This window comes from Macadamia integrifolia, unplaced genomic scaffold (assembly GCF_013358625.1).
Source record: "Macadamia integrifolia cultivar HAES 741 unplaced genomic scaffold, SCU_Mint_v3 scaffold527, whole genome shotgun sequence".
In the NCBI taxonomy this organism is placed as follows: domain Eukaryota; kingdom Viridiplantae; phylum Streptophyta; class Magnoliopsida; order Proteales; family Proteaceae; genus Macadamia; species Macadamia integrifolia.
Window position 1 is genome coordinate 136,038 of NW_024870473.1, and position 12,810 is coordinate 148,847.

The following is a 12,810-nucleotide window of genomic DNA, read 5'->3' on the forward strand; positions in this document are numbered from 1 at the left end:
ATGATGTGAAGCTTGGTTTGTGGGCCTGTGGCTTATAAACAACACCAGTCTACTCACAGTTGCCTGTTGGGGTACGATGTCTTGTATCATGTCGCATTTTAATCCAGGGAGTACTGCTCTAGGCCCCCCAACAGAAAGGCGATAGTGGGGATTACAAGGGGGCAGGAGGCTCCCCTACGTAGCAGCGGTATAAGAGCGAAGCTCCCCGCTCAAATTTTTTATTTGTGACTCATTTACTAAGGGCAATTTTGTACGAAATAGTATTAGGTTATTTCGCTATATATTTGTTGCGAGGTTTACTTTCTCTACAAACAATTCTGAGAGTTGTGATGACGAGTGCTTTTACCCTATTCTCCATTGATAGTGAAGTAGGTTCTCATCTCACCGAGGACATAGGTAATCTTACCAAACCTTGTAAATCTGTGTGTATTGCTTGTCGTTGTCTTTCCATTACTTTTTGCATCATTTTTTTAGGGTTGTGTTTCTATACTGCCCCTCATCGGAATCATGCCCTTCTTCACTGAAATCTCAAGTTGGCCCCTTCCTAAGAGGACCTACCCCTAAGCCCTGACTTGTCAAGAAGGCAACTAGTGCATTTGCAAGCACTCCAACTCTCCTGCCCTAGCAACAAGACTCGCTCCAGACACCACAACTTACCTTAGAGTTCTGCTTTTCCCAGCCAAAATTTGCCTTCCGTTGACGAAGGACATGACACTCACCTGGCTCGTCAGTCTTGTACTCTTCCACACATGCCTCACACTACCTCAGTATCTACACATGGCCCCTTCCAACAGGTCAGTGCCCAACCATCGTCCTACCCCTGCCACAGCCAGCATGTAATTCCCTATACATACCTGAAACTATCCTTTCCTCTAACGGTCTAGTCATCTTCTCATTGGATCACGAGCCCACATCGTCCTCAGCCTATGGTATCACCCCACAATCATTAGAGGAAACTTCAACACAGCTTCCCTCTACTATTCAAGCTCACCTTTGGGTTTTACCAGATACTTACAACATCCTAACACACCTCATACCACTCCTATCAGGGTTCTCTATTTCCAACCCGGAATCAAAGAACTCCCAATATCCTTCACCCATAATATATCAGGCGCACCACCTACGCAAGGCTCAACTCACCTCCTCACTAATTATCCTCACCCAACCCATACTTCTTCGCCCTTATTCGTCACGACCATCCACCATCCCTAAGCTGAATCCAACTCAACTTCTCCCTCTTACCTCGTCTAAAACAATGACTATTCCCACATCTCTTCCCATTCCTCCTATCACCCCCTCCCCCACCTCCTCTTCCCCGCCTAGCTCTTCAGTTTCTTGAAGGAAGAATAGTGCGTGAATCATGTCCTAAACCTCACCGGCGCTTTCAATCTACTAAAGTCAAATCATGCTATTCAAGGGAAAAACGAGCAAAGCATCTTAATCAAGAAGCCACTCAAGTTCAGAACCAAGAGACACCATCCTCTCTGGAGTGTTTTTTAATGGATGGCCCCTCGGTAGCTGGGGGAAATCAGCACCACAAGGACCTATGAAGATGATCTCTTGGAATTGTCAGGGGTTAGGAAAGGTCCTGACTATTCGTGCTCTCCAACACCTTTCCCAGGCTACAAACCCAGAAGTTGTTTTTTTAATGGAGACCAGATGTAACAAGAGAATTAATCGAATAGCTCACAGATTTCAGCTTACTTCTCAATTTTCTATTGATCCTATCAATTCAGGTGGGGGTCTCACTCTCCTTTGGGACAACAATACAGAGGTGGAGATCTTGTCTGCTGATAAAAGGGTGATCGATACAAAGGTAAAGCCCAAAATTTCCCCTCCCTTTTTTCTAACTTGCGTTTGTGGGGATCTAGTTAGACACTGCAGGCAATGCCAATTGTACAGTTCAAAAACAAGGCAACAATTAGTATAGCCAATAATACGGTTCAACATGACAGGACCAATCAGACCAAGCACAATGAGACTAATAGACACTTCATCAAAGAGAAGCTTGAACAGGCTCAACCTACATCCCGTTCTTCTTCACAAAGGGGCTGACTTCCAAGCCATTTCATCCTATCATATTCAAGTTGTGCATGTGGGATATCTATGCTCCAACTTGAGGGGAAGTGTTACGGATAATTATGATTTATCTGTCTAGATTCAATGTATCGCATGTATCACGTGCGTATGTTAGGAGAAGGATGTGTTCATCCTCACGTATTATTTCTAATCTATCAATAAAGTGGGCCTCTATCAGTCATTGACAAAAGGCCCGCCTTAAAACCATCAATAAATTCACCCACCCATAACAAGCTAATCGAATCCTCTATCAACATGTGGGATATCTATGCTCCAACTTGAGGGGAAGTGTTAAGGATATGGATTACAATTTATCCGTCGAGATTCAATATATCACATATATCACATGTATCACGTGTGTATTATTTCTCACGTATTATTTCTCATCTACAAATAAAGTGGGCCTCTAACAGTCATTGACAAAAGGCCCGTCTTAAAACCATCAATAAATTCACCCACCCATAGCAAGCTAATCAAATCCTCAACTGAATAAGTGGAGCAACAGGGGTTCTTCCTTCCAAATTCCCCAAGAACTTTTGAAAAATCCTGCTGGGGAACTGTCAGTGTCAACGGGAAGGAAGAAAGAACCCCATAGAGAAGCAAACATGCATCTATTAGCCCCACTTGACCCCAGATTGGTACAGCCCATAAACAACAGATGGACCTTTAGAGAATCTAATTATAAAAGAGTAAACAAATGCTTGAACTATCTGCAGATAATGAATGACCATTGAAATGTGCAACAGCATGAAAATGGTGCATATGCCATGTATCATGAGCCAGTGCTTGCTGGATCTCATACAAGATTCTGTTTGGGCAAAACATGCACTAGTAAAAGTAATCAAAAAACCGTATCTTTTAATCATCAATAGATTTAACAATGAAATACATCAACAACCCAGAGTCCTGAATTCTGATCAAATCCAAGTATCCATGATTGCCATTGGCATGCATAGGAGTCAAGCATCTGGATTTGCCTGGAATTTTAAAGTGATGATGCTTATGCCATATTGAGGCTCCACATCCATATTTGACACCACATGGGCACCTTAGCTATCAGTTCAGAAACCATGTTCAATTAGTTGAAATAAGAAAAGAACATACACTATGAAGAAATGCCTTCCGTGCGATGTCTGAAATAGTAAGCTGGTTTTGGCTGTCATAAGGGTGAAAACTTTATCAGTCTGCAGTTGGGAATAAAATATGCAAAATAAAAAATTCTAAGCAATCACAAACTGAATGAATATCAATGAAATATACTCAGTTGTACAAGGAAAACTAAACAAACATGGGACCAGAGTATGTATCTTGAACAGAAATCTGTAAGCAGCAAAATGATTATGTTAACCTGCTTGCTCCCTAGATAAATTAGTGAAAAAGAAATATATTTCTCACCCCCTCAAATGATGCTCATGCAATTGTGTTTGAAGCTGATGATCAGCTAAAGTTCCAGATGAACCTAAAGCTGAAAGTTTTCCCTTCAAAACAGAAGCTGCAAAGCACAACCAGAAATATTTTGACCATAGAACATAATGAGCTAGTGCTTAAGAATCTCCCAGGGAACTATTCATAAATAAAATGTGTAGAAAAATATAGAAACATATTGAGAAATGAGTGTCAAAGGACAAGCTACAACACAAGTGCAAAATATAAAGTATATAAAGCATATAACCATGAAAATTCTCTCGACTTTGTATTAGATTTTATTCATCCAAAAAGAATCCCTTACTTCCAAGAAGTTTCAGAGATTCTTTGGCAAAAAAAAAAATTAAAAGCAATGCATGGAATGGTTTCGTAGGTATTTTCGAACATGGTTTGGAATCCATATCAAAAATATCCTGGAATTATCCTCTTTTTCTTTTTGTATAGACAAAGGATTTATATTATGATAATTAAATAAGAAAAAAACTTATAAGAAAAAAGTATCCCATGAGAAAAACTATACTGCCCCCAAAATATTTCCATTTCAACTTTGTAAATTCTCTTTTTGTTACACAAGGGATACAAAAGGAGAAAGCAAGGAAGGATCTCACCCTGCCTGGAATTCTTTACAGACAGAAGCCTATTTCTTTTGGCACCAGTCCCTCCGACAGAATGTGGTGGTACTCAAAAGCCCTCTGCTTCCTACCTAACAGGATGCTCCACACCACTGCTTCTGGAATAAAAGACCAGATTTCTTCCTCTTCCTGTTTAACTGAGGTCACTTCCATTCCAAAAGAAGCTCCTAAATCTAGACACATCAATCTTCTGACCATATAGTTCTCACAGCATCTAGGCTACCCAAGGTGTCGGAGGGGGCCTGCATGCAAGGCGACACCAAAAAGGTGCCTAGGAGCCCGCCTAGGTGACAACGGCACCTGGATGCCTGGCGACAGTTTGACAACTACGCTTCTGACACCACTCCAGACCTCATGCATGAAAGGACATTGAATTACGATGTGAGGGGACTGTTTCAGCATCACTAACACATAAGTAGAAAGCACTTGGAATGATGCCTCTTTGATACTATCTTTAAAAGCTGCACCAACGAAAAACTTCCAAAGGAACCAGGCCAGCATCCAAATACCTGTCCAATGACAAGTAAATGTTTCTGCAAATTCCAACATTCTTCGATCAGCTTCAACTATGTTAATTCTGAAGCCTGAGAGGATTTCTAGTTGCAATAGTTTCAAACTTTCAAGGGCGTACTCTTCTAAAATCTGGGGCCAAATAATTATGGAAGTACGAAGCATTTATTGCTACTGCACTGTTTATTCTAGTTCCTACTGTTTAAGAACTTTTCATCTAAGTAAAAACAGCAAGTTCTCTTGATGCATGTTCTTATAATGATTGAAGAAATGTCCCTCAGTTTCAATGTACAGATTTAGCTACCCTTCCTTTTTAGCAGCTTCAGCAAAGACGTCAGCGAATGCAAATTTCAGAGGTTCATGTACAAGACTTATCATGCCAGAATTCATTCTACAACCACATCAGCAATGCAGATAGAAAATTCCTGCTCTTAAGCTGTTTATGTAAGAATTCCCTTCCATAGACTACTGCCATGGCTTGGTCTTACCAGATGACCCTCCCAGGCATTCATCGGAGCATACTTGTGCGCTCAATAACCTCCTCCACAGACTTTCCCCCTCTATTTCAAACCTTAACAGTTCACAGCCATTTAACAGAGCTAGCCCCAATGACTCTGAGGACATCTCTCATCTCTTCTTCTCCTGCCCCTTCTCCTCCTCCATTTGGAAATTGGTTCTCTCTAAATGTTGGCCCTCCGCTAGACCTATCCTCCCTTTTGACAGAGAATGGATATGGATTAATTGACATGACTTTTTTCGGGATCCTACATCTGCGACACCATTGGAAAGCTTGCGTTCTCTGCTACCATAAACCATATCTGGATGGAGAGAAACATCCATAGATGGTCTTCCAACTCCCGATCCTTGGATAAGAATTAGAAAGCCATCTACTTTGATGTTACCTCCAAAATTCACTCCCTCCACCACAGACCCGTCCCCAATTCCATTAGGAATAGACATATCATAGCCTCCTGGAACTTCCACATTGACACCATCCCCCATTCTTGACCCAATCTCCCCTGCTTTCTGCCCCCCCCCTCTCTCCATTGCATTTTTCCTTCCCTTGGGCTATGTCTAGTAGGGTGCCTTTTGGTTGTAGGTCCCATGGTTTTTAAGCTTGCGATGGTGCTCTCTTGGTTATAATTTTCGTTTGTTTCGTTTTGTTTGGCTAGCCTTGCCTATGCCTCCCCCCCCCCCCCCTTTTTCTCCCCCTTTGTATATTCTTATGTGCTTGGTAATGAATTTATTTATTCATCCAGAAAAACAGAGCTAGCTTGTTCATTGTTTTAGTGATGGTCCATTTTGGTTTACAAATCTGGTCCCACTTAACTAAGTGATGCTACAATCCAGGGTTGAAAAACCCTGTTTGGGATCGCTATGGGCCCATCCAAATACTAAATAACTCCAAATCAAAAATGGCTAAACTGTAAATAATATCAACAGTGTAGGTCCCTTTTGGAACGAGAAACATAATCAAGACTCAATTGGAAACAAGTGTTCAAGGTTTATTTCTGGAATAAGGATAAGGTTGAATGCAACAAACCAAAAGTGACAAGGGTATTTAAGTATATATCACAACGGACAAGTAAAATTGTGGAGGTTGTCTTCAACCTCCCAACCAAACAGCAAGGGCGGTAAACAGAGTCTGGTTCGATTGAAGGAACTTCCTTCTCACAACTCCAAACTTCACAAGACTTTAGGCTTGTGTTTGTAACTCCCAACCCTATTGATTCTAGGAAATAGAAATCTCAACACCCAAATATTGTTTGGAAAATAATTTTCTGAACTTAGATCTGGCAGAAGAATAAAATCCAGATCTGAAACTTGATGGAAAACTTTCAATTCAGACAACTTTTTGACCTAGGCTGTATACTCTGAATCGCACTAGGGTGGGAAAGGACACCCTAAAACCTCAGTCCAATCCATGGGATGTTGACTGAGAGACATATGTGCAGTTTACCTACTGAGAGTGGAATTCTCTTTTGGGATTTGGGAGTGTCATCTTGAAAATAAATTTGCAGACAAATTGGAGAAGTCCTAAGAAGCAAGACAAGGCCCTAGAGAAAGGTAGAAAGGCTATCATGTCCCACGTACGGTTGGAATATATGGTAGGAGCAATAGAAGATCCAGATTTACCCTTAACTTCGGTTAGATGCATTCATTTTTGAAACTATCCTCCCTAATATTGCCACCATCCATCTCAACGTTCTTACCTCGGCTGAACTCATTTATGTATATAGCTTGTTTTTCTTTGCTAGGACAAATTAGACATACTTTTGTGTGTGGATCAACTTTATCAGGATCATAAGCATTCAAAATTAACAAGTTGGAAAGAACAAAAAAAATAAAATGAAGACCTCAAGTAAACCCTCACTTAAGAAAAAACAAACTCTAATAAATACAAAACAACAAAGGCATCAAGGTAACCAATGCAGTGTACACATAAATTTCAATTGAAAAAATATTTCATATAAATATTTGAAGAAGTATTTCACTATAGAAACTAGAAAGTAGTATCCTTGAATATCAAATGAAAAGTACATAAGAACACCCAACTGACAAAGCATTGGATGGGATGTATTATTAGTTATTACAAGCCCACTGCCAAAAAAAAAAAAAAAATTTCAAATTTCACCTAGAAATTAATAATCACCTGAGGAACCCCTTGCACTTTGCAGAACAGTGAAGAGCTGCTTCCTTCCTTCCCTAGTGTATGCAGCCCTATTCTTTAGATTCTCTCCTCCCATTACATTCTATTTTACAACAAATTCTTAATATCAATTATTAAACTCGGACCAAATCAAATGTAAATAAATGGAGCATATGGCTCTGCATACTTAACTGCAAACAGCAAGGCTGCTAAATTTAGTTTTGAGTGAACCACTAAACCCTTGATTTGTGGTAAGGGATAGACAGCCTCTCCACCCTGCTGAGATAGAATCCGAGTGACGTCAAGCGATTCAATTCCTGAAGAAAAAAATGAGTGAGACATGTCAATTGAACCTTTACATGATGCTTTTCTGATGCACAATATAAAGCAATAAATGAATGAATATCTAATTAGTAACATTATTTATCCTTCCTCCTGTTAAGTTGTGGTCCTATGGGAGTTGTGGACCTATATTGAACCCTCATATGTTGGCGATATTGGAGTTAACGATAGGAAGTGTCCCTAGCGTGAGAGTGTTTTAGTTCTATTTGTTTAGGTTGTCAGACAGTTTCCTTTTCTGTTTTAGTTTCCTTGTTGAAGTGTAATTCTGATTAATGGTTTATATAAATAAAGCATGGGAGACCAGCTATAGATATACTCTCTGAATCCATCACTGTTTCGGTGATCTTCTTCTCCAACTCTCTTCTTCTTCTTGCTATTGCTGGTTTCTAGGTGTAGGCACAGTCACATGGCAACAGAGCAATCTTCTAACCTCGATTTTCATAGGCCTTACATAGTTCCTCTTCTCAGTTGCGCAGCCCCCATTGCTGCTTATTTCTATGATGAAAAGATATTACTTATCAATAAAAAACTAGGTCATCCATGGCTGTGATATTTACTGCATTTGGATGAATTTCTTATGAAGATTTGGTTTATCTGCAAAAGATGATTTCTAAGGATAAGACTGTCACCCAGTTCTTGCTTTCTGGTTGTTGCAGCAACAAGTTCCTTGATATTCTACATCAAGACAGCCATCTATCTTCTTGATTTTGGTGATCTATTTATCCCTATGTGAAGCATGCATTCTCGACCAATCACAAGATTACCATCAAGAAATGTGCAATATCCAGTAGTAGACATGCAATCGTCGCCAGAACCAGCTCAATCAACATCAGATTAGCCCATAATATCAATTTGATCATGACATCGATAAAAAAGATCTATCCTAGGAGCACCTTTAAGATATCTTAGAATGCGGCAAGCAGCATCCTAGTGAGCTTGTTTAGGATTTTCCATCAATTGACTAACAACTCCAACAGTAAAGGAAATATTTACACGAGTAACAATCAGATAAATAAGTTTCCCAATCAGGATTCTATATTGATGTTTATCCAAACAAAATATTTGCCATCACACACCCTAAGTTTCAGAATAGGATCCATAAGGTTATCAACGGGCTTACCGCCCAACATACCAATGCTAGAGGAGTCAGTACCAAAAATGATAATATCATCAACGTACACAACAAGGATGACAACCTTAGCCCCATAAAGACAGACAAATACAGACTGATCAGAGAAGCACTGAGTGAACCCATAACCATCAATTAATTTACTGAACTTATCAAACCATGCTGAGGAGACTATTTTAGCCCATAAATAGCCTTATGAAGATGACATACTTTGGATGCATTCTCCCCCTAAACAACCAACCCCGGAGGTTGCTCCATACATACCTCTTCCTCAAGATCACCATAAAGAAAGCCATCTGTATATCTAGCTGAAATGGAGGCCAAGGAGATAAGAACACGAATAGAATTAAGACAAGCCATTGGAGAGAGTCTCAAAATAGTCGCCGCAATAAGTCTGAGTGTATCCTTTGACAACCAAGCGAGCTTTCAGCAGCTCAACAAAACCATTTGATATGTATTTAACAATGTACACCCAAATACCCAATGACACTGCACAAGCTCCTTTATTTAGTGAAATAAACCCCAAAGTATCAACAAATTTTAACAGATAGCTTCATAATTAGGAGTAATATCGATCAGTCAAAAATTTCCTGAAAAACAGGGGTACCGCCAGAAATTGTAACACCCTAAACTGGAAGCAGCTGAGCTCAGTGTCAGGACCTATCTAGCACAGGAGATAGGCCGCCTTGCAGTGGTGGTTTCACTTGTACAGCAGAAGAAAGGGAAGTTTGGCAATCCTCCAGTTAGGAAGATGTGTAAAATGGTCAAAATAGGAGTGGAACCAGCCCTACATTGGGTGGACTCAAGAACCCTGAAATTGGGCAAACCAGCCTGCCGGTTAAGCTGACAGAATGCAGAAAAATCTGTTTTGCTGTGTGGGGCCCACATCCCTACAACCCTGCACCTCGCACTTACCCAATCTGTAGAGGTCCTAATGCTGACCAAATCCAACCTAATAGATCAGTATTTGGTGGGGTTCATTAATGAGAAATTAATTTTAATTAGTTCTAGTTGTAAGTTTCTAAAAATCAGTTTTTAGAAGTATTTTTGGGGTGTTTTAAGTAGTTCAGCCAAACGGGCCCTAAGGACCCTTTGGCTGGATTATAAAACAAGATTCAGCTGAGTTTTTCACCTCATTTTTACTGTATGGCACAGTGGAACAGCAAGGAGGAAGGAAGGTCGAATTGAGTGCTGCTGCACTCAGGTAAGGCTGCTGCCCCTACCAATTCAGTGAATCTAATTAGGTTAATGGCAGTAGCATGCTAGGATTAGGTAATTCAGTAAGTTAGGGACTGAAATTGAGTCCCCATGGACTGAATTCAGTACCTGTGACCAGAGTTATCAATTCGGCCGAATAATTCGCGAATTATTCGGCCGAACCGAATTTTAAAGAATTTTATCAAAAATTCTGACCGAATCCAAATTAAAAATAAAATTCTTTAAAATTCGCGACTTTTTCAAAACTGAATATAAATCGCGAATAATTCGGACCGAATCCGAATTAAACCGAATTATTCGGTTTATTTAAACATTATTTAAAAAAACAAAAATTTAAAAAAAAAAACCAAAAAAAAAACAATTTAAAAAAAAAAAAAAACCCAATAAGCTTTTTTGACCGCTTTTTTGGCCGAATCCTTCAATTAATCATCCGAATTATTCCGAATAATTCTCCGTCCGAATAATTCCCGAATCCGAATTTGTTAACTATGCCTGTGACTGAATACCCAAGTTTTGTAGGGATGCAGGGATCTAATTACTTCCAAATCCATCCCTGTAAACCCTAAAACAAAGGGTTTTATTCACGAGGAATTCATGCAAATTGGGATTGAAACAAGGTAGTATGTGGCTAAAAATTCTGCAGAAAAAGTATGAGCAGAATTTTATAATTTTCAGATTTTAGAATTGGGAAGTATTGGTCTGAATTCTTCCCTAAAACCTATTGTTAAGCTTGATCGGGGTTGGGATTTAAGTACTTTTATTATATACCGAACCACTCAACCCTGATTGAGCGACTAATTTTGGGGGAAATGGATTCAGCCACCCAATTTACCCAATTCATGTCCAATTCTGAATTTTGTTTAGGGAATTGGGTAGTATGCTGTTATATAATTTTAATTACTGTAATTGGAAGTTTTGGGGGCTGTAGAATGACACTAGAGGCATTACGGAACCCTCCCCATGTTGCCATGGACAATACCCATCGGCCATGAGCAGCCCAAGCCAAAGAAATCCGCAGGACAACTTGTAGGATTGGAGAAATGACCCACCAGTTGGGACAAGTGGCCGGCCGGTCGACACCCGCCGGTTGGGTATTTTGGGGCTGATCAGTCCCTATTTTGGCTGAACTATGCCCTGCCCCTTGTGGGTGATGTTTCTTACCTTTTTACCTAAAGTTGACTCTATGGGTAGGGATAGTTGGGGACTTTTCCAAGGCTTTACTTGGCTTACTATAAGGACTGTTGAAAATTATTTAGGTTCAGCATAGAACCTATAGTAAGTGATGTTAGGTGTCATATACATGCTTAACATGATTGTACACAATTTACACAATTTACATAGGGACCTAAATTACCCGGCAAGGATAGGCGGTGACAAAAATTCAGCAGTAACGATTGGATATCGGGTTTTGAGGTGAGTGGGAGCTTGACTTATTTTGAGGAGTGTTTCATTTATTTTTTATTTTTGCATGCTCATGTGTAATGTTGTGCTAACTCTGTTTTGGATGTATTTTCTATAAAGTTATATATATAAATTGCACGTGTGGCATGTTTTACCGAGATTGATGTGATCGTGGTTTTGTGGATGTGTAGTTACAGATGAGTGGTAATGATTTTAACATCAACGATCTGAGGCGCGGTGTTGCCGAGGGGGGGTCCGGTATCGTGGGCTCAGAGGTCTGTATTACAATGATGGCCACTAATGTATGATTGGATGTGTGGATTGCTATGGATACATGTAGAATGCATATGGTTAGAATTCATAGACCCTGGTGCTACACCCCTTGCCAATAGGGGGTTAGGTACTGGCTAATTCCAAAGGGTGATATGTTATTGGGAGTTCCATATCCGCAGTACGACGTACTACACTAAGAGGCCGATGCAGCACAGGTGACCGATGGGTTTTTCAGGACCGTGGCTGTCCACATCATGGGAGACCGATGTGTAGGATTCCAGGTCCATGGCTATTGGGGTTACATTTGGAGGTTTGTAGGGTGACCAATGTGAAGCATTCTCGAACCTGCAGACTTTCCCTTGTAGGGAGCTTGTATCTCTATAGCCCGACGCATTGGGGAGCATGGTTCGAAATCTCGGCAATTTCGGCCTCTTTTTTTGTCAAAATGAAACATGCTACGAAATACTATTTGTACACCAACTCGGTCAAAATTTCGGTATCTCCGCCGAGATTTTGGTATCGTCTTGACGAGATACCAAAATGGTACAAAGAAAGGCATATAAATACTTCGTCCAAGTGAGACAGAGTTGAACCATTTCGGTGAAATCTCGGTGAAAGCTACATTTTTTTACAAAAATCACTCCTATTGGCCTCTAATTAGCCACATCATCACACATTTTGACTTCCAAATCTCTCCTACAAGAAGATCTACACATTCAAAGCTTAGGAAAGGTAAAGTTCTTTCTCCAAAACCATTTTTTTTTTTTTTTTTTTTTGAAATAGTACATAAATACATGTTGGATGCTTCTAAATTTTTTATATGTTAGATACTAGAGGCCAATCTATAACCTCACGGAGTTAAAATTTTTTTTTGGTACATAAATATTTCTTTTATTTTTTTGGTTTAAGATTTTATTTTCCATTAACATAAATTGTCACTTTTTATGATAAATATTTCTTTGATGGATATCAAGTATATATATGTTAGTCATTGGAGTGAAATTTTTTTTCAGTAGGTAATTATTTATTTTAATTTTCAAAAAATATGAAAAATAGATTAAGTGTTGATTTTAAAAATAAAAAGAAAAATAGAAGATTAATATTAAAGTATTTTGGAGTGCACTATATGCTTGTTATGTTATACCATATTT

The 12,810-nt window shown here is 39.5% G+C and overlaps 1 protein-coding gene across 4 annotated transcripts in view; it reads right to left on the reverse strand.

Annotated features, from left to right (window-relative positions):
* Positions 1-12,810, reverse strand: part of LOC122069057 — a 134,664-nt gene that overhangs the window by 73,831 nt on the left and 48,023 nt on the right. For all 4 annotated transcript variants that reach the window (XM_042632993.1, XM_042632992.1, XM_042632994.1 and 1 more), the window contains 4 exons: positions 7,489-7,613; positions 7,300-7,399; positions 3,475-3,571; positions 3,184-3,235 (listed from right to left, as the gene is read on the reverse strand). In XM_042632993.1, the coding sequence (XP_042488927.1) occupies positions 3,184-3,235; positions 3,475-3,571; positions 7,300-7,399; positions 7,489-7,613 (374 nt within the window). The remainder of the gene's footprint in view (positions 1-3,183; positions 3,236-3,474; positions 3,572-7,299; positions 7,400-7,488; positions 7,614-12,810) is intronic.